Consider the following 22,756-nt stretch of genomic DNA (forward strand, 5'->3'; position numbering starts at 1 on the left):
TGTTATTAATTAATAGTTAACTCTGCCATAATGTTTACATTTCTGACCACTCAATTTTATTAAACAGATGAATATGTTTTTTATTTATAGGAAGAACATGCTATACTTTTGATCCAATAGATGTCACCCTTGAGCTCCAGCATGAGACCAAAGCAACTCTAGCTACATTGTTGTGCTAGCAGGCTGATGGGAGCACTCTTTGAGTTGCTCGTAGTCTCACACTACACAAAATTACCATGATCAAATAAGCAATGAATGTAGTGTGTCCTTTTTTCTATAGTCCCTAAATTAAACGTTTTTATATGCAAGGGGATGAATACAGTGTAGATACAGCTCAGAGAACATCACAGACACTAGATAGTCAAGACTCAGAGAGATATTTCCAGAGAAAATACCGGATTTCTTCTTAATTATGTGTAAAATGTCAAACATTCAGCCTTTAACGGTATGGGACGAATACCTCTGGATTGCTTTAGTTTGTCAGCTGCTTGTAGTAAATCATTAAGTCTTCTTAATGACCTTTTGTTTCTAAATAAATGACTTAAACAAGAAAACCTTTAATTTAACTCAAAAGCACAATGTTTATATAGATAGCTTAAATAAAATGGATTTTTTGTTTATTTTCTTCCAGGAGGACGAACATGAGGACCACACAGACAAAACCATGAAGCTGCTGGTAAGCCATAACCATAATGGCTGAGGTTGATCCAGTAGATGTCTCTATTGTGATAGAGGGCAACAAGGTGCTGAACGGATGTAGAAATCGAACCGAGGCATGTATGCTGTTAATGGGAATCATCTATGCTCTTAACCTTGAGTATCCTAAGAGTCTGAAATATACCTTTGAGGTATTCCAGAAGCTTTTTTTGGAGCTTGATGGATCAAAGCTGCTCAAGAAGGTACACAGTCTCAAAACTAAGCTTTTGGAATGAACTTTTGCACATGCGGACTATCTTTTGCACACTGTTTTATTTTGTCAAACTAACACCATAAAGTTAAATGTTTTATTTTGTATGGTGCAGCACTGTTTTTGCTTTAATTTAATTTGTGAAAGATATTCGATGCATATGTTCTGCATATTTCTAAGATAAAAAGTAAGTAATACAAAAAGTTATTTTGTTTACATATGATATATTTTGTTATATATTTTGTTTACCTAATGTTTATTTTGAAAAATGATTTCTTCATTAAAAACCTAATTGACAGTATAAATATTGTCTCTTGTGTCTGGCATTAATTTTTGAGTTAAACAAAGCTTATTTTAAAAAACAATAATTAATTTGTTATTTTGGTTGATAAATAATAAAAAATATTGGGTACATGAAATATCCCTTTCCACAAATATGCTACAATCATGAGTAAATAATAACCATTTTTAAAGGGTATTTAGTTGTAAAATTTATTTCAAAAGGTTAAGTAGACTCTACCTAATATATTTACGTATATTATAGTTGAAATGTTCAGGTAATCTTTACTGAAATAAATAGGGTATAATTTACACAATCAAACCGAGTGCAAATTGTTACACCAATTTTATTGAGTAGATTCTATAGGTAGCTTATTATAGTGCACAATTCAGGTTGGCAACGGACAATCAAAGTATTTTCTTCCAGATCTTAAATGACCATCCAAATAATGTTTATAGATGTGCAACAGAGAATTTATGAACCATTCACAAAGTATTAGTATCAGTCACAACTTTACAATAACCATCCAGATAGATTTTTTAAATTGACTTTCCATTTTTTTTATTTTTATAGATGCTGTATACCATTAATAAATGATATAATCTTCAGCTCCAACTTCATAATAGCCATCTGAAAAATGTTAATAGATAGGTTTACAAACCCATTATTGACATTAACAAATGTCTGGTCCGTGTTTCTCTAAAATGTGTATAGATTTTTCTTTTCAAAAGGTTTACAAATCGTTAACACTTTATACAATTATTACAAAAAATTGTCAAATATTAAATATCATTTCATTGTTTATTAACAGTTAAATATATATTTACAAACGTTTAATACACTATCGATGTACCCTTTATCGATGATGGTTTTAATAAAGTATTACCTACAAATCTAGATGGTGAGTTTAGATTTTATTGTCCCGAGGGGAAATTCTTTTGGCATTCAAGGAAATCCCATAATAGGCGGACTGAGAGTCGGGCTGCAACATTTTGGTCACTATGAATCAAATGTTTGTACACAGGTAATAATAACCTGTGTACAAACTGCTTTATTAACCATTTATTACTGATGTAGAAAGCAACTGCACTGACCGCCACACGGTGGCAGCAGTGTTACCAGCAGGGCTTCGTTACTCTACCGGAAATGAGGAGTAGAAGAAGAAAGTAGCTTAGGAAAAAAAAAAAAAGGAAAAGAAAAGGCTGGAGCTGTCTTCCTTCATCGGACGATTATCTAAGAGTAAAAGAGTGGAAAACGTCAGACTGGTCGCCTCTGTTTGAACGTTTCTTAGCGGCGTGAGTCGTCGATAATGTCCCGCGGCTGCTTCTTCACACTCTGAGGCCTTTATGAGCGGCGCTGATGATGCTGAAAATGAAGCTACCGTTAAAAACGGCCGAGGACGATTCATGGGATCGGCCGGAGCAGCGACGTGTTCTCGGGGCTGAGCCGCCCTCATCGGGCTCCGAAGGCTCGGAGGAATCGGCCGGACTTCACGAGCACCCGTCCCAGCTGGACAAGGAGACCGTGTTTGAGTGGTTCGGCCTTCATCTGAACCCTGCCAAGAGGATCGAGTTCATGTGCGGGCTGCTTCATATGTGCCAACCCCTGGAGCTCCGCTTTCTGGGATCTTACTTGGAGGATCTCGCTCGGAAAGATTATCACGTTTTAAGGGACTTTGAGTTCAGGGCTAATAGTCCCAACGATCTGGGTGTGTTGGCGAACGTGGTTGACCCGGTAGTGAGGTCCAAGCTCCTGGTCTACCTCTCCCTCCTCGGGTCTGACAGCAGGGAGTGTGCTGGGATACTCTTTCGGATACTGAACCACGTCGACCCGAGCTTGTTCTTCAAAAACTACGACTACACCCGTCCTCCATTCAGGGAGCCCGGTCTCCACCGCTCCTTTCATCCAGCGTGCCAGGGCGGGGATGTACCCGGGCGATCGGAGCCGACCTGCGGCTTCTCTTCTCACGACACCCCGGCGGGACCTCTGGAGCAACTGGCGCTGCTCTTCACCATGGCCTCTCTGCACCCGGCTTTCCACTTCCACCAAAGGGAGACCATCCGAGGGCAGCTGGACAAAATAGAGCTGGCTATGGATGAGGAGAGACGGCAAAATCTTCTGGGAGTAAACACCCAGAGCACGGTAACTAAACCCACTCCTCACTCGACCTCTCAGCTGCAGGGTGGAGGAGCCATTTTCACAGAGTCCCAAATCTGTGCCTGGAAGTTATGTTTCCAACATGTTAGTTTTCTTCTGTCTCGTGCTTTACAGGAGTGCAGCATTTTTACCAAATCAGTCTGAAGTTATGAGGTCAAATGAGACCTCCCATCCTGGTGTATATCTAACTCTCTGGTGTAATTACATATGGGTTGAGTTTCTGAATGAAGTGCATTCACAACAAATGTCCTTTTTCTGTGTCAGGGTCGCCTTGTATTAACAGTGGTCATAGACATAAGCTAACAGGTTCACTTACACAAGCAACATGTAGCCTGCACTCATGTAAATCATTAGTTATTGTCCAGTCTCTAACTTTCAAGAAGTTCAGGCTTTACGTTCATATAGAGTAATCTTTGTCCAGAAAGTGAAAACAGTCATCACAGAGCTGATCTTACACATAATAAGCGCTTACACTATTAGAGTTTTTTTGATCATGTTCTTCATTACTACCCGTGTTTACAGTTTTATTATTCTAGAGACATGCTTGTTTTTTTTTTTTTGGACAGTTTTTTAAAAATTTCATATTTTATTGTGATTGGTTAATTTGCAGAGAAACTTTCAGTTTCTTTTCGTAGAAACAGGAGTGATGAGACACCCGGGTTGTCATCAACATGACTGATGACTCAAACTATTGGAGTAAGCCGTCACCTCCTGGTCACGCCGTTCTGTTTAAAGATCTGCCATCAGAACACACAGTAAAAACACAAGGACTTCACACAGAGATTGTGTTTCTACTTTGGAGATGATGGAGGAAGCTGCGACCTCTGGTGCTGAACCAATCAAATCCAAAGGATATTAAGACACACAGATGGCCAACTGAAGCAATTCAAACTTCAATTTTAGGGAACTAGATAAAGGATGTCCACTTTAAATGGATTGTTACCGTTGAGGAAAGTTCACTCAACATCTTGAGGCACTGATTTTCTCCTCGTGTTTATTAGATCAGTTTGTTCTTCTGTTTGGAATATTTCCCACAAGCTCGAGTTTGCTTCTTTTTTTTTAATGTTGTTTCTAACTTCTGAACTTATTCTCACTTCTGATTGAATGTTTTTGAGCGCTCTCCTCTCAATTTGTAATCAGTGCTCAGTTAAGAACCATTATGTTGACAAAGGTTAACCCCCAATCACGTCTTATGAACTGGAGCCCCTGAGCAGCAAAGACAGCCCAGGGTTTCCCCCACAAGGTCCCTGAACAACACATGGAAGAGATTTCTGTCCCTGTGACTGATTGTTTCAACACTTGTGAAACTTGTGAAAAAAATCCTCTTCCCAAATCTCAACCTAAAGTTAAACTCTGTTATGTGAGGAATGCAAAGTCAACTCTCAGGTGTCAGAGCGTCCCAGCAGCACATAGACCCTCAGCACTGGGCTTCATTCAGCCTGCATGTGTGTGTGTTTGTCTATCACAGTGAACACATTGTGAAAATGAAATGCCACTTCATCAGTAAAGCCCCAATTAAAACGCGTTAAGAGTATAAGCATTCGGCTTCTTTTTGTATAATGCTGACTTTTTATGTTGAGCGAAGCTTTAAATAGTCATCCAGTTCAAACTCCCTGCAGGCTCCTCCTGCTCCACATGAATCCACCAGTGGCCATCAATGGGACTCGAGGCTCTTAATAAAATCCAGCATGTCGCGAGGAACAGTGAGTGAGATGATGGTTGCAAACTCGCAGCAGTCCGAGGGCGTTTCTTTGTGTTAGCATCGCGTCGGCGTTGGCCCCGATGATATGCTTACGTCCCTTTTCTTTAAACAGCACAGGTTCTGTTTACATGGCTGCTTTAGCTCAGCTGTTGTCGTATTATCCTTTGGTGTTTGAGAAACATGTCTGGTTTGGGCCATGCAACATTTAAAGGTGGGCTATTTGATTCAGGAGAAGCATCAGCCCATTGTCATTTCCCCACACATGAAATATTCATCTGTCACAGTTCTCATCTGTTGACACCAGCTCACCTGCCACGTCCACCTCTCCAAATTAAACCTTGAGAGCAATAGCTGAGCTCCATAAGGTGGGGCGTTCACTGGAGTACGACACCTGAGCGCCATTATCAGACAGGAAGTAAAACTAGACTACCATTACAGCCGTATTAGAGCTGTGACAAACAATCACTGAAGTCAACGTAGGATGAGAGCGTTACGACCCCGCCAAGTCACACACATGCCAGCGTTTTGTAGATTTCCGTGTTAATGCTAAATGTTAGCATAACAAGCTAAATGTTATTAGAGGAAACAGTGAAGGGCACGAGGACTGATCATTTCTACAAGTCGCATATTTCAGCTGTGGCCTGATGGCTCATATCAAGCCGTGATGACAGTGTGTTTCAGGATGTTGCTGAAGGTCTAATGTGTAACAGACGATGAAGAAACAGTTACTTACATGGCGTGTTTTTTCCCTTGGCAGGAGCTGCTGGGTCAGAAGGCTGATTACCTGCCTCCTCCGGTGCTGGGAATGGGGGATTGCACGGCCTCCCATCCTCCCTGCCAAAGCCGACGCTCCAGCCGATGGGCAACACAACGAGAAGGTGAACCCGAAAGATCCCACTTTTTTTGTTTTTTTTTAAATTCAAATAATAAATCTGTTGTCGGAATCACAGAAAATGGGAAGCAGGGCAGCGTATTGATATTCTGCTTGTTTTACCCAGCTGAAGTCGTCTTATATTTATCTCTGGGGGAGGGTCAGATAACTTCCAGACTACGGCCTGTGTCCACTTAGAGGGCTTTTTTTTTCCTGGGCAGAAAGGCGCTCGCTGTGCGCTCACCCTGTCTCTATGATCCTGTCATCATGATCAGTCGTGGACTGAAGGGGATGGGGGTGGGTAATATCGTATATGTTGAAAAGAGCGCAAGAGACATCAACTGTGTCTTTCTGAAAAGTTAAAATGATTTTCAGCCATGGACGGCCTGTTGCTTCAAACGCTCTCTCTCTCCTCGTCGAAAACAACAGATAATAATTCGAGGTCGATTCATGGTTTCTTCTTCTTTACAGGAAATTCTGACCCAAACTTGGGTTTTTATTTTTTTTTTCTGTGTCGTTACACACGCTAAACCTTCCAGCTAGCTGCACTACCAATCAGACTCCTAACAGTTTGTCTCTGTCGTTGCAGCCGTGCACATAGAGGGGATCGTGCTCAGGGGCATTACTCGGACGAGAATAGACAAGGAGTACAAGTTTGAGGTAGGTGATAACCCTACACACACACACACACACACACACACACACACACACACACACATACACACACATAGGTTAGCATGCCTCACTGAAGCATAAATCTGTTTGTTGATGGAAAAATAACTCCCGTCACTCTATAAACATCGTGGTTTGCTCCTGTGTTTCCTGAAACACACATCCTGGACACCACATAAACACACACACACACTTCCTGGTCTGTATCTTAACAACTCCCTGTGTGCTCAAAGGCCTGCTGTTAAAACCTAGCAGCTCCATATCAGATCATAACATGAATTAGCTGTCGATAAACCTAAAGGAGACGATGTATGTGAGCAAAGATAACTGATGTAACCCTGGGCTCAGATTGGTTTTACATTCGTGTGGCGTTCACACTCACTGTTCCCTCCTCTGTCAGTGTGCTGCTCGGCTGGTGGCGGCGCATCAACGCAGACGAGTTTCTCTTTTTTAGAAATGAATGTTTTCAAAAGCAGGAATTCACAGTATCCAATGGGAGGATTTAACGCTGGTTCACGGGAATCAGACTGAGACAGATGGAGAGGAGACGCTGACGGCCCCGTTGGCTTCAGCGTGCGTCCACGTTCAGGCCAGAAGCCTGTTCTCACTCTCCATCTGTTTCTACTGAAGCAACCCACTGATGCACACATGCAAACACACACAAACATGCTGCACCAACAAGTTCCATTCTCAACATGTAGCACAGTTGAGACATTATTATATGGGAGCTTTTTCTACGTGGAGATTCTTCATGCTACGTTAGGATGACGGAGGAAGAGGTCAATGACTCTGGTACGCGTTCCTGAATATCGAGGTCATTTCAGGACTGCTCGAGATATTCTCCTGACCTGGCTGTTCACACGTTCACCTCAAAGCGGGAGACTCTCCCTGTCAGACAGGAAGTCTCCTGAGGAGCGACGCAGAAAGAACAACGTGGAAGTAGTGGACAAAGCAACAGCGTCCACTATAGGCTGAGGTCTTCGCTAACATAGTTTATCTCAACATCTCTTCAGCTTGTGTTAACCACAGACCTTATTTCAGGCGTCTAACCACAAACCCATTCAAAATCCACATTGACTTTTAGAGTTAGGAACCCATGAAGCTAAAATGCTAACTCACTTCCTGGTTTTAGGACTCAAAACTATACCAGTCTATACAGCGCTATAATGACGATATTTTCCTTTCTATCAATGCTATTTGTAGTTCAACTAATCACAATATCAACAAGAACAGAGATCAACAAACTGATGATTCCCCCCCCCCCCCATCGGCTCGAAGTGAAGTCTCCTGATTATATCCTGCTGCGTTCTCACATCAGCTCATCATGCCAAAGAAATACTGGGGTGAAGTCAGAGTGAAAGAGTCGGCTGTTTGCATTCACACATGCAGCTGCTCCAGGAAATATCAAGTTGTTTTTTTTTTCTAGTTGTCTGCAGGTGTGCAAGTCCTGTACGAGTGATGTAACAATCAATTATTGAAAATGATTCAGTGTTGTCAGTACGAGGTGAAAACATCCACACATCAGTGATGATGCCCCAGAAACCATTTTATCCATTAAATAGTTCAAAAACAAACACAAACTTAGAAATGATTGTCTATTAAATAGTTGTAAAAAAAAAAGAAGCTCAGAAAATGATACCCATTAAATCGTTCCTAAAAAAAAAAAAAATCTGTCACATAATCATGTGGACCTGCCTCCATAAAAAGCCTGATGAAGTCTTTAAAAACACAGAACATCAATGTTCGGCCACTTTGGATTACTTTCCATCTGAGCCAAAGTGTTCACATATTTAGTGTAAAGAATAACACTGTGGTGTTCTTCTCCCCTCTGTTCATGTTTTCCAAAGACTAACAGCGTTAGTCACAGTCACGAGAAGCTGATGAGCTCACACAGCTCAGAAAAGATATCACATCGCTGTGTCTTAACACAAAGGGGAGGCCGGCAAACGTGTCCTACTGCTTTACAACCTTTAGTGTCCACACGTGTGCTTTCCCTTTCTGCTCTTTAAACTCTTTTCTTTGGAACATTCAAGTGTTTAAACTTGAATCACAGCGGCGTCCTTGTTAATAGAAGACGACCACATGTCACTGATGTGTTCTTGTGTTGTGTCGGATTCTTTAGGTGTTGTTGGTTGTAGGTTCGGAGTCGCCTCATCTTCCTGTCCCCGTTTCTTTCCTCCCTAAATAAACAATAATTCATTCAAGTCAAAGTGTGCTTCTCAACTGGTGGCTCGGGATCCAGAAGTGGGTTGTAGTGGTGCCTGAAGAAGTGGCTGCTCTCGCATAGTTAGAGACGGAGTCAAGGACGGTCATCCCAGCATCATCATAGGAAAAGAAAAGGTGCAGCAGACGAGTGAATATTGTCAACAAATCAATGGTGTGACTCGGAGGAGGTTTAGAAGAGCGTGTACTCGATGGAGACTGAAACATGAGGAGGTATATCTGCGTGTTCGCTGCACTACCCCGCCGTTTGTCAACGTGTGCCTGGAAAGAAACGGTGTGAAAAAGTCAATGAAGCACTGCGTTTGTTTAATCGAGGTGTTGGGTAAAAAATATCCAAAGTTTAAGTCATGACCTGAGCCGAGACCAGCTGGGAACCCTCGTTATTGGTTGTAGCTGTGTGTGTGTGTTTGCTTCAGTCTAACCTTCATCTACGTTTAACCTTTACCCCGTCATCTAGTCGGATTTGTTTTTCTACCCTGACATTTGACCAACAACCAGAAGCAGGGTCACATTTCCTTCAGAACAAAGCTGCAGCCATATCTCTGATCGTGTATTCTGTGTGATGATGGAGAACGTCCTCTGTTGTGATTTTAGGTGAAGTGGTCTGACTCATCGTCGAGTAACGTGACCAAAACCCACCTGGAGCTGGAGAATTTCCTCCTTAAGGTACGTGCCTCTGTTCGTTGAAAGAATGCATGCGTCTGACTCCAGAATGCCAACATTACAAGGCGAACGCCACAGACATGAAGGACTGTTGGCTCCGAGCTCCAAAGGAAAGCTTTAGCTGCTGTGACTCTCCCTCCTGGCACTCGGTTTGAAGTGAACAGCTTTATCTGATGAATGGAGCTCCTTCAAATCAGTTCACCGCTCGTATCCAGGAGATACAAACTGAGAATATGAAGTGATTGGTTTCTTGGAGTGAGACGATTCATCCTGACAGATTCCTGGCGAAAGCGTCAAAAACACTCTGAATGAGTGTTGACGGCGGACGTACTCACCGGTAAATGTCTTTACTTTTGCAGCTCCCGAAGGATCAGTGTGCCGAGTCTTTTGAGAAGAGCATCCTGAGGCTTCTGAACCAGGGGGAGCAGAAAGAGTGCAGAGAGGTGGAGAAGAACCTCAGGTACACACACACACACACACACACACACACACACACACACACACACACACACACACACACACACACACACACACACACACACACACACACACACACACACACACACACACACACACACACACACACACACACACACACACACACGTAGTTAACAAAAATAAGTACACAGGTTTTTGCGCTGAGAAGAAAAGTGCTGCATGCCTGTTCTGTTGCTATGACAACAGTCGCTGTATGACCCGACACTGCTCTGTTATTCACTGCATGTTTTATATTAGTGAGGGTTGTTTTTTTTAGGCAGGTACAGGACACGAGCTGTAGGAGGTTCAAATGAGAGGAACATCCACAGCGCCGGATGAGAACTTAAAAGATGATGAACTCAGGAGCACCGCGAGAAAATATCGTCGCTTAGCGCACGGAAAAAGACGCTGTGAACGCTCTCTACGTAGAAATGAAAAAGAAAAAAAAGATAGGTGCTTTTTCCAGACGGCCGCCTGCTGCTGAGAACGCTCTCCAAGAAGAAATAAATAAAACAGATTTTTGTTTTTTTAAAGCACTTTGGTTACTCCACAAGATATTTCATCCACAATGACTAAATTAAACAAGTAAGGAGGGCCAGTTGACTTATAAGGAGCCACGACCTCCTGTACTCATATCTCAGTCCTCCTGTTAAAGATGTCATGGTGGATACTAATGTCACTAGAGTCCTTAAAGGACAGAAGACTCAGCATCGCTCTCCTTTTCTTGAAACTGTCTGTTTGCTGCCGCTTCAGCTGAGAGAGACTGTTCTGGCAAACAATCCAAATCAGCTGATCAAAGTCACTTCCTGTTATTTTCAAAACAACAATATAGCTCGTTGACCTCGTGTCACCCAAACTGAAAACCTTTGCTCCGTCACGTCCAGTTTCACTCACACGAGATGATCATCTCCTCCTGTCTCTTTAACAGGCCTTTTTCTTCATGTCTTAATACGTAGTCATCCGGGCTAGACTGAAGAACACACACACACACACACACACACACACACACACACACACACACACACACACCTTGAGTTTCGTTTTGTCAAAAGTGAAAGTTGGGAAAGTGAAAGCTAAGTGTCTGAAAGCAGGCAGTGTGCAGCTCTCTGCTGCCTCCTGGTTCGGTGTCTTTACTACATCACAGGATGTGCACTTATTGGCTCTGTAAAATCATTAAAGATGTTTGCAGTTATTGTATTCATAAAGCTTGATTTGCATGCCGAGGACAGAACATGGAGGTCCTTTCACTTCCTGTGAATGTTAGTCAAATATGAAACGTTGAATTCATTGGGCCTTATCGTTTAAAACAAACAAACACAGTTACCTATTAGCTTACTAATGAGAAGCATTCCTCGGAGACATATTTAGGTGCTTATTCGTGTGAGACTATATTTAAGCTGGTAGCTCACTAAGAGTCTGCCCTCACAGTTACTGCTGATGAACTAGAAGTTGTTTTGCATGAATTATTGTTTAAGTTTTAATATCGATTAAAAAGTCCGCTGCATCTTATACCACAGTGCGATCAATACAGCTCCACGTGCCGTCGTTACCTCGAGTGCAGCCGCCCCGTCACACACTAGAACTTTCTACCCACGTCTCAGTTGTAGTTGGGGCCGGAATAAGTAGACCCATCATCAGGCTCTCCTCTCCGTGCTCGTGCAGGGAACGCTTCCTGTCGGCTCCCCCGCTCTTCAGACAGACCAGGAAGGTGTGCAGCTTCTTCAACTGTGACTCCACTTATTCCTCCAAGCCCACCTGCTCCACATGTGAGTACATTCATGTCACGCTTCCTGCTTGAAAGCTGCGCTACACGCTAAGATATGTTGAACACTTAGATGAAGACTTTTTGGCACAGTTCCTTTAAAGTCACATCTGATTTTTTTTCTTCTTCTGTCTTCATGGTGAAATGGATCAAAGTCTATTTTTTATTTTTTAAATGATTCCCCTTTTTTTCAGTATCAAAATGTTCAGGCTGTCAAACCTTTATAGAAACGTGGCTCGTTTACAGTGCTGTATAAAAGGATACAACATGACGTGTTTTAAACTGTTGACTGTCTTTTATGTCAAGTGTAACTTCTAAACCAATGCAGGGGATCGATATCTTTTCTTTTTTGTTCACTCTCATCTTATTTGAATATTAGGTTTGTATTTATTTCTGCTCAATTTATCCACACACACAGACGCACTGAAAAGTAAAAGAATCAGCAGCTCTACATGAACATGTTTAAAAGGAAGCCATGAGAAGCTTCAGTTTGGAAGGATTTAGTGAAGGGTTGTTTGGACAGTGGACCTCATCTCTCTCGCTCTCTGCTCGTGTGTTTTGCTGCGTCTTGTCTCTTTGCAGGACTTGTTGCTCAGAATCGCGATGGTGCTGACTCACGACTGTGTTCTCTCACTCTCGTGCACACAGTCATTCTATGAATTAAGAAATTAAGTACAAAAAGGTCAGAAATGTACTTGGGCAGCCCGCTCAGGTATCGCCTGTATGTGGGAAATACTGAGCAATGCTTTTGAAGTTTACAGAGAGGGCCGACGACTGTCCAAACACACACACACACTTATTCCAACCTTGCTCAGGGAGCCTCTTCATCTTTAGCTGAGCATTTCACTCACCAACATGTGTTCTGCTGTCACTAACACACCTTTCTTCTTCTTCTTCCTAGGTAACTGTTCTGATCCCTCCAGTCAGGAGGAAGGTGAGAACCACTGACATGATTACACACATTCCCAGAGAGAGACAGAGAGAGAGAGAGACAGAGAAGAGAGAGAGAGAGAGAGAGAGAGTGTTGTGGGTAAACAAAGCCTGTTTTTTTTCAAAGACAGAAGGATCTAACGAGGCCTGCAGTCGGAGCTGGAACTTTGTAGTAAACATGAAAAGTTAACTAGTATTTATTTTTGGACGTGGAAAGGCAGAGTCTGTTTCAATTCCTCATATTTCACGGCTATATTTGCCTGATCACGTGCTGACCTGAGTTCAGCTGGAGCAGCAGTAACCTCAGCCCCGGCCTGCTGCATACTTGTCCAAGAATTTCTATTGCCAGAAGATCTTGAGAGTGTTGGACTGAAGTTGTACTCCACTAGTATTGTACCGTTTAAACTTTATTTTCTTAAATGAAAGGGTTAAAACAGTAGAAATATTCAAAAGATTTCTCTTTCAGTGTGAAGGAAGATAAACTGTAATGAAAAGTTCTCAGAGTGAGAGAGGAATCAGAGGCCTGAGTCACAATAAGTAAGTAAGTGGGATTGCTTAATGACAAACACTTCCATTGAATAAAGTGCAGAAACTAAGCTCGGCCATCATCATGTCTTTGTGCAATCTTATTGATTCTGCACTAGAATAGTATTCTTGTCTCAGTCTGTGAACTCGACAGCGGGGCCACCACATAGACACACAGTGCAGATGATCCCGACTCACCCCTAACCTGGTTGGCTAGATGAGATAACATCGACCGAGCTCCTAAAGGAGTTTACACCTTGAATGACTCACAAAGGGAGTTGGAACACTTAACACTTTTTTAATGCCTTTTTTAAGCATCAATAAACGTTTACAGCAGCGCTTTGAGTATTAAACATTTTAAAAAACAAGAGACGACTTCCAACTCTGACATTGGACTTCCAACTCCGATGTTCCTCTACAGAGAGCAGTTCAAAGCTCAAAAAGAGTTTGTTTCCAGGAGGGGAAAAATCCAGATGTGTGTGTTCAGTGTCTGTTACCTGGTAGGTTAAAAGTGTGTATGCGTCTTATCTGTAGAACGAATGAATCAAGCGATCTGACGTCCTCTGGGTAAGTCCTGCAGCGGACCACACTGCATTAAAGACCATCCTCAGACTCGCTGGGCCGGGCTCGCCATCACTAGTTCATTATGTTCAAAACAAAACAAAAAAAACCCCTTAGTTATCATGAATTACAATACTTCAAGGTATTTTGACAAATTAAAACAATGACACGTCTCTTTCAAAGACTTTTAAGCTTCATGTTTTCTCTTTTTAATTCTTAAACACAGATTTTAAAAAAACCATGGAAGTTACCGGTAATTAAATTACTACTATTACACTTAACTAATGCTTTTTTAATAACATTTTTTATTGTACTCCAAACACTCGTACAAAGTGCTTCAATGTCTACAGAACAGGTGGTGTACCTGTAAGGTCTCACCTCAGTCTGTGACCTGAATGATCAGTTAGCTTAGCATTAGCTAGCTTGTAGCACACAGGTGCACATCCTATTACCTACCACAATAAGTGTTAGCAATTGGCATTCTTAAAACATGGAAATGACAGAAAGTTGCACATATGTGCTCTGGGAATACAAGAAATTAATGTTACTCAGGCTATTTTTTTTAGGAATTCTACAATGCATTGCTCTTAGGCTAACATGCAACATGAGCTTGAACTCACCTGAATGTTTTCCTTAGGTACACAGTGCTGGTTCTGCTAAAAGACAAACCTAATCAACCGGATTAACCAAGGTTTTACAAATATTTGATGGCGTTTTATACCATTAAAAGCTTTATCTGTCCGTGGTTGTTTACCTCATGTCTGCACGTGACGATTAGACAGCACGTGAAGATGCTTATTTCACACTTTCTACTGGGACATAGCGGCACGCGCCCTCTACTGGGGAAAACTGGTAACTGCATTGCAAATAGCCTATGAGTCAACTAATGTCAGAATAAAAGGACGTCAGACGCTATGAAAATTAATGTGTGGAAATGGTCTGCTTTAAGAACAGGACTTATTTGTTTCTTGTTATCAGGAGAACAGCAAGATAGGGGGGCAGTTTGGCTCAGGTTGATGTGTTTCATGTATGACGGTGCTTAAATTTGAACCTTGTTTTCTCTGATCACCTTGCAGACTTAGAGCCATACGTCCAGGGACACAAGAAAAAGCACGGGACCAAGAGTCCATGTCAAAGGTAAGGCGAAAGTCTGTGGTCTCATCTGAAAGTAGAACACTTGCAAATCAAGTAAAAAAATACAACATAAAGAAGATAGAAAATGTACGATTGTTAGTGCAGCCTTCGGCTTAAATCTGCTCGTGTAAAGGCAGTGAAATATGTTGAGAATACATTTGTAATGGGTTTTTTGTGATTGACAGAAACCCTTTAAATGACAGTTCTTATGCAACTCTATCTCCACCAGTCTGTCCAGTGCCAAGGGCCCCCAGGGAGATGGTCGGCGGGGGGGCCACACTGCAGAGCTCAACGGTCCAGCAGAGAGGAGGAAGGCTGAACAGGTGAGGCTTAAACACAGCAGAGTGGTTTAAAAAAAAAAAATAAAAATCTCTATACTGCGTCCTGAACACTCATTTCCATACCCCACATAGATTATCCTCCAATGATCCTCATTTAAATGTCCGGCCATTTCCTGTCCTTCAGGTGTACTGTATCATTTCCATAAACATAATAATAATAACAAACTTTCTTTATATAGCACCTTTCCAAAACAGGGTTTACAAAGTGCTTTACAGGATAAAAAAACGATATCAGCAAAAGCAACACGAAGCATAAAACAGTAATAAAACAAAAATAACAAGGCTTCTAAGCTGAGAAACAATCGTTGCACAGGGCGCTTCCTGCGTCGAGCACGCCATCGCCATTTGTTAAACACGTTCATTTGTTTAGAGAGGAGTAAACAAATCTGCTTCAAGCAAGGTGAGTGTCAAAGACAAAGTCAAGATGTCTCCAGACGAGCTGCTTTCTAAAGTCTGGTGGAGGAGAACAGGCAAACATTGATGCATTTATACCTTTGAATTAGAAAAATCACAGTCATGACAGGACTGGAGGCCTGCTGTTGTTGTTGAAGGGGGTCAAGTAGTTCCTGTCATGTAACAGCAGCTCAGATAGTTAGCAGTGTTAAGAATGCTGGGCTAATGATTAGCTCCACTGTAAAGCTCAGAAGCCCGGCTGAGGACAATTCCACGAACGCTAGTTAATCATTTTACATGGAGGCCCGTAGTATTGAGTTAAAATAGCTTTTCCGTTTCTCGAATGAGACAGCGGCATGTGTGTGGGTCACACACTGCCACGTGGACGGGAGTACTCACCGCTAATCTCACTTATTTAGGTCAAGACTGTGTGTATGGGGGAGTGAGAGGGGAGACGGCGCTCTGCTGACACAGCATGGAGCTCGCTCGCTCTCCCTCTCTCTCCCTCTCTCTCTCTTGTCACAGCACAGGCTGAACACTTATCAAATGTCAAACGTCTTTCTGTGCAGCTAGACGATGCTAAGCTTTGTTTATGCCCAAATATAGTTCGTTGTTTTCACGGCAAATTTAAAAGGCACTCATTTGATTGTATTATGAGCGCTTTGGGAATACGATGCAGAGTGGGGTTGTCCACCAAACTTCCCCACTTAAATCATAATTAATGTTCATTTGTTAACCAGAAAAAGTAAAAAATAGACAGTTGATCGTGACTTGGGAGTTTCCAAAATGCATTAATCATTGTGATAGACTGTGGAAGGGAATTGGACATGATATCTGTGACATCGACCTTTGGTTTGTGCCTCGAGTCTTTAAGTTTGGCATTTTGTCTGCATCATTTTTGCTTTTTTGGAGCTAGACGAGCCTGTGTAGGGACAACAAACAATCACATGTGAAGCACACCCTGCTTTTAACGTCTGTTTGACTTCTGAATATGATCATAATAAACACAAGAACATCATTGCCTGCTGAAAAAGAGACAGAGATGATATACGTATTTGAATCTGAACAGAGGTAAGAAAGACATTCAGATTAGTTTACATTTATTGCCACCAAGGGAGTTGCCCTCTGCTGGCCGTCTGAAAAAGAGCAGCTTTAAACCATGTTGGTTAAAAGTGAAGCCAGTGCCTACAGTATGCTCACCTCTCACATCCAGTCTTGATTTTAATGGAAAAAAAGAAAGAAGAAGACTTCATTTAAAAGTCACATCAAACAGAGTTGTCATTTCTGAGTCCATGCAAAAATTTCAGAAATGCTAAAACCATCTGAGCTTTTTCTCCCATTGACTTTACATTTGAGAGAAACTAAGCACGTTCGTGTTTCTGTTGGGACTTTATGGAAATAATCCACTGACGGCAACAAGCGCTGACATGCCCTCATCCTCCACAAGACTTTCCTCTTTGAAATGCCCCCCAATGACTTGAACCCTGGAAGGATTTTTGATCAAACTGGAAGCGCTCCGTTTCACTTCTGTTTGAATGTTTATCAGATCTGACTTCCTTGTTGTTCTTACAGCAGCAGGACGCTGAGAAGAGGGGACACCCAGCCGCTAAATCAAAGAGCAGAGGCCTGCTGACAGACAGGTGGGTTCACTGATCAGAGCTGTCAAGAATGAAGTGGGAAATACAGAGTAAGATATTAAAGGTCACATGCTTACACTGACAGCCTCTCTATGTCTTTTTTTTTTCTTTCTTCAGGGACAAGGGGAAGGGGAAGGGTGCTGCTGCCTTCGTAGCGAATGGTAGCCTGGGAGCAGCTCTGTCACCTCAGAGGAAAGGTGAGTGTTGCTCCTCCTGGTTTGGTCAATGTGAATTGTTTTCACTGAAAAAAGCCCCAACAGAGTAGACACACACGTGTTCTAACCAAAAGACCAACCCTAAACTACCCAGTAACTGTATTCTCACGAGTGCATATCAAAATGTCGCTCGACAAAAAGTAGACCGTGCACAATATCCACAGATGTTTGACCATCTTGTTCACATGTTGAATCTTCAGTGAGGTCTGATCTTTGGTGGCTTGTCTGTCGTTCACCACATGTTGCTGCAGATGGAGGTTCATGTCCGGACACGTTTGGTGAAACGTCGTCAGAAAGCTACAGCTCTCCATCCAGCCCTCAACATCGAGGACCGGAGAGTATGGAGAGTGAGGACGACAACAACAAAGGTAAAAACCACTGAATCCGTCTTTAAAGTCAGAGTACGAATCAAAGCCTGAACTTCTTCTTACTGCCCTCTGTCTTGTTTCATGTAGATACAGACAGCCACTCTGATGACTCCAGCAAAGGTCCGGGTCCTGACCTGTTCTTCGGTCACCAGGCTGATCCAGCTGCGGTGGGACAAGTCTCCTCTGTCCAACCTCTGTCTTCCAACACCCAGCAGGAGCCTCTCTGCCCTGAGACCAGCGCTGAGTTCCCTCCTCTCTCCTTCATGCATCCTCTGCCCTACGCGCTCCCTAATGGAGCTGTGGACTCTCCACTGGTCCCGCCTCCCGCTCAAAGCATTATCCCCGATGTGAAGACCGCATCCGGGGCCCTGATGATGCAGCTGCCCCTAGTGCCTCCAACTGTTCCTGGACCTGTTGGCGACCCGGAGAAGAGGGACATGCTCCGAACATTTGGGATCCCGCCTTTGGGCCTCCATCCCGCAGGAAGTCCTGCTGTGCAGCCTCTGGTTCAGAGGTTCAAAACTGCTTTGCCTCACAGCCAAGGTATGAGTGATGGAGCTTCAGGGGGCGGATCTTCTCCGTCTGCTCCGCAGGCTCAACACCCGGCCCCTGTTAGGGCCATCAGTGTCTTGTCTCCTGGCCCCACCTCTTTCTTGGCCCTTCCTCAGCAGCCTCTGCCATGCCAAGACTCGGCCAGTGCCAGTCTGCCACATGTGGAGGCGTCTCACGCCAAACATCCTGGTTTAACCTTACCCTCAGGCATGCCTTCTCCCTACACCCTGCCCTCTGTCCCTACCTCCGCCATGCCTGCTGCAGGAGCTCCTGCAGCCACCGGAGGAGCTCCATCTCCTGGACATGTACAGACAGCTGTTCCTCCAGCTGTGCCCACCCACACCCCTGGACCTGCACCCAGCCTCAGTCCAGCTCTTACTCACAGCACAGCCCACAGTGACTGTACATCATATAGCAACAGCAGCTCTTCCTGTGGAAGTGCCCCTGTTGTCCCTGGCAACCCTATTACCCTTCAGCAATCCCAGCAGCAGCAACAATTGCCCTCCCAGCAGCCAACACAGCAACAGCCACAGCAGCAGCAGCAGCAGCAGCAAGCAATAAGCTGCGGGACCTGCGGTTGCCACAACAACTGCGGCAGCCGAGGCAACGGCAACAGCAACACTGTCAGTGGTGCCTCTGGGTGCCAGGCACCCCTGTTTTTCCCCGCACACCAGATGGCAGGAGTTCAGCGGCAAGTGTTCAGCGTCCCGCCACACCTCTTCCAGCTCACGAGCCTGTGCAGCAACAGTTACCTCCCCCAGGCCCAGCCTCCTCATCAGGCCAACGGTGCGGCCACCATGCCCGCCTTCTTTCCCACCGCACCGCCTCCGACACATCCTTCGCCCTACGGCCCCCTCCACAGCCACTCCCACAGCCACGCAGAGGTGCCGTCACACATGCTGGGCACCCAGGCTGCAGCGGTGGCCGCAAACTACAACCTGCAGCAGCAGATGGCGTCCGCGTCGTTCTGCCAGCGCGTGTACCAGCACGTGTACCCAAACCCCCTGAGCATGCTGCCTGCTGCTGCGGCTGCACTCGGAGGAGGCGGAGTCAATAAGAAGAACGGCCATGTGTCCTGTTATAACTGTGGTGTGAGTGGCCACTATGCTCAGGAGTGCAACCAGCCCTCCATAGACTCCACGCAGCAAGGTAGTGCCGCTACACGGAACAGGGACAAACAGAGGACCCCTTAGTTTTCCCAACTCAGTTGGTCATCATCGTTTGAGTCCTTTCCCTTGTTTTAAAGCCTAAGTTTAACCTTTTTATAGATTTTCCAAGTTTTGTTATGAGTGCAATGTCTTCTTTGCCTCATTTTGGTTTACTAAACGTGTTTTCAGAGGCTCATTACTGCCAAAGAACCAAACAAACTATGTCCTTTTTTTCAACCATTGACAGCTAACAGCAGCTTGTTTAACATTCTTTGACAAGATTGAACTTTTTTTTTGGGGGGGGGGGGAAGCGTGTTACAGTCTTTTCAGGTTTTGAACCTAGCCTGTTAGCTAGCACCATTTCCAGTTTTAAACTTGTGCTGCTGCTCAATGGTTTGGAAATCTCCTGTGTGAACATGGTGTCCATGCACCAACAAAATATCTTTAAGATGTCACAAATCAGCGAAGAGAGAAGTCTTTTGCGTACCGGTAATTGTATTTAAAAAAAAACAAAAAAAACAAAAACAAAACTTTTTTTTGTCATTTTTTGGCCAGATACTGATGTATAGGTGATAAATAACAAAAATGTGATAAAAAAAGTGATATTTTATTGCACTAAAATGTTGTGAACTTAATTTTCATTTAAAAAAAAAAAATGAAGAGGCAGAAAACCAGTGACTGCCAGGACTCAAACCGTCAGATTTTTGTTGACGTACTTTGAGTGAGTTGAAAACGTGTCCTTCACTACATTTTAAATTTCTAAGAAGAAACCCGATAAGTTTCGAGTAAAACCCTGCCTTACAACACTTGATCCCCTCAGTTACCTTCAGTAATGTCCCGGTTGTTTATCTAACTGCCCACTGATTGTACATATCTGTGTGTGTTTGGATGCATCTCTGTATGTGTGCATGTGGTCTGTTTGTGTGTCGGTGTTTGCATTGCAGGTGGCTTCCGGTTGAAGTACGCCGCCTCCCACATTTCAGAAGCACTTGAAAACGCTGAATGAAGAAGACGAAGAAGAATGATGACGAGGAGTTCCTCTGGTGTCATTTCCACAGACAGTCCTCTGTGTCCCCCTCCCCCCCTCCTGTAGTGTACGTGTGCACTTCAGGGGGTGCAAAGAGTGACCTGTCAAGGGCTCAGTGGACAAATCCTAAGCACTTGTGCCTGAGAGAGTCTTTTTCCCATGAAGACGATGCAGTGGCCTCATGACTCCTGCTCCCTTCACTTTCAGCTTGTTTTTGATATTTTTGCACTGAGGGTGGGAAACGACTAACTTATTACTTAATTACTCGGGAGTTCAGAGATTCTGGGAAATGTGTTTTTACATGCAAAAGTGGAGGCTTCTTTTAGATGTTTCTAAAACAGCATATTTATGCCTTCTTCTCCTTCCTAATTATTACTGTTCATCGAGGACTTGAAAGTCTGTCAGAATTGTACAGCAGTTTGAACGGTTAAAACGAGAATCGAGAAAGTAATGTAAGGAAAGTGAATCCGAGGTTTGTTGTTTTTATTTGAATTTTTTCTGTACGGTTTTGAATGTACACCTTCATGCATTTTTGCCACTTGATGTTTAGATGGAAGGTTATTGCTGCTTGGTATTTTTTCCCTTCCCTTTAGTTTTTAAGTTCTTTGACTTGCACTATAGTGAGGCAGGAACCCGTGAACTCAAACAGTCCCTGAATACTAACGTTGGAATTTCATCTCGGCTTAATCTTTCAATCCACTATTTTATTTATCGGTTCTGTTAAGGTGTGGAACTATTTAGAGAGATGACGTTAAATGAAACTACAGGAGTAAAACACAAGGAAATTAAACCGACCCGAACTCACACTAGTCAGAGTGGATACACAGATGTTTAATGCGTGTGCTCTTAAAATAATATCTGTGACCCCTGACCTTCAGTATTATTAGCAAAAAACAAAAACCTCATTATATTGTTTAGATTTATGATCTCTTGAAGATCCTTTGAACTTTTTCAGATGTGTTTGCCCCTCAACACGGGATCAAAAACCTCAAACCACTTTGGAATGATTTGCTTCAAATAGCTTACAAGTCAAATGTTTTCCCTGCTCCAAGAACTCGTCATTTCGTTCGCCTGAAATTTTAACTGAAAAGTTTTCTTCACGTCACTCAGTCTGTTCATACTTTGACTTTTGTGTCTGTGTGTGTGGATTGGGGGTCACTTTGTGTAGCTCTAACTGTTCAGTGCTTCCTCGTGTGTGGCTCTTGAAATGTCTGAATGGAATCTGCAGTGATGATTGTTTAGGAGCACGGAAGCTAACACTGTTTATGTCAACTGAAGAACTATGAATAATAAGAAGTCAGAAATAATATTTAAGTGTGTATTTATATACAAGTAAACTTTCAACAACAGTAAAGCTATTTTGATTTCACTCACACTTGATGCAGTGTTTCTGTCAGTATTCTGAATGGATGTTAGCAGCTCGTGTGTTGACGCACACCAAGTGAGGCTGCAGCAGCTAAAGAGCATTTTTAGAAACTATTGGAAACTGTCAGGCAGAGATCATTGTCCATATTTCAACAAGCTCCCTGTCTGCAGCATACTGAGATTTATAGAATAAAACATTTGGGTATTAATGGATGCTTGTTGGTAATTTTACATCTAAATACTTGAATCTTGATTGTCTCACAACAAAGTACAGAGATCTCAGTAGCGACAGAAATTCTACACAAAGACAAGGCTTATGAAACACTACAATAAGGCAGACTCGACGCATCGAAACAGACAATGATATATAGTCTTCAATACATTAATAGATTAATAAAACTAAGGTTTTCCCTGGCAACTTTAAGTGTCTGAAAATGTAGTTTTTTTCTGAACTGAGACACTTAGTAACACAGTAACTGGTAAACTGTGTCCTTCCTGATGAGCTCATCGTGAGGGTTCGACATATTTATTAAACCTGAATTAATCGAAGCAGTCCCAGATAATGAGGAGATTCAAAGTAAACACAAAACTTAACTTCAGAAGCCCCGCTTGAAACACCACTCATTATTTCACTTTTTTTTTAAAGTGAGTTTGTATTCAACAATTCACTTTCACTGTCATATTCATCAGCTCCCTGTTCAGCTAACACATTAGCATGTTATTGTGGATCAATGTCGACCTGCTGCTGTAAATAAACAGCTCACAGAAACTAGAGTACACTTTTATTGTTGGCTAAACAGATGTGTACATGGTAACTAAACTAGCTTTTTACAACACTATTTCTCT

General features: G+C 43.0%; 1 protein-coding gene and 1 long non-coding RNA gene across 2 annotated transcripts; one reads left to right on the forward strand and one right to left on the reverse strand.

Annotated features, from left to right (window-relative positions):
- The first annotated feature begins 2,098 nt into the window (after positions 1–2,098).
- On the forward strand, positions 2,099–22,119 carry zcchc2 (zinc finger, CCHC domain containing 2). The gene is made up of 14 exons (XM_079361029.1): positions 2,099–3,329; positions 5,804–5,924; positions 6,507–6,577; positions 9,407–9,478; positions 9,835–9,935; positions 11,615–11,718; positions 12,616–12,648; positions 14,807–14,867; positions 15,094–15,187; positions 17,171–17,238; positions 17,353–17,432; positions 17,702–17,818; positions 17,906–19,519; positions 20,463–22,119. The coding sequence occupies exons 1-14, from the start codon at positions 2,547–2,549 to the stop codon at positions 20,522–20,524; spliced, it is 3,381 nt and encodes a 1,126-aa protein (XP_079217155.1). The 5' UTR covers positions 2,099–2,546; the 3' UTR covers positions 20,525–22,119.
- LOC306834818 lies at positions 13,452–14,775 on the reverse strand. The gene is made up of 2 exons (XR_013780542.1): positions 14,351–14,775; positions 13,452–13,805 (listed from the first exon to the last, which is right to left on the reverse strand). It is a non-coding gene; the product is annotated as an uncharacterized lncRNA (long non-coding RNA).
- Positions 22,120–22,756: the final 637 nt, after the last annotated feature.

The sequence above is a fragment of the Symphodus melops genome (assembly GCF_947650265.1).
Source record: "Symphodus melops genome assembly, chromosome: 14".
Classification (NCBI taxonomy): domain Eukaryota; kingdom Metazoa; phylum Chordata; class Actinopteri; order Labriformes; family Labridae; genus Symphodus; species Symphodus melops.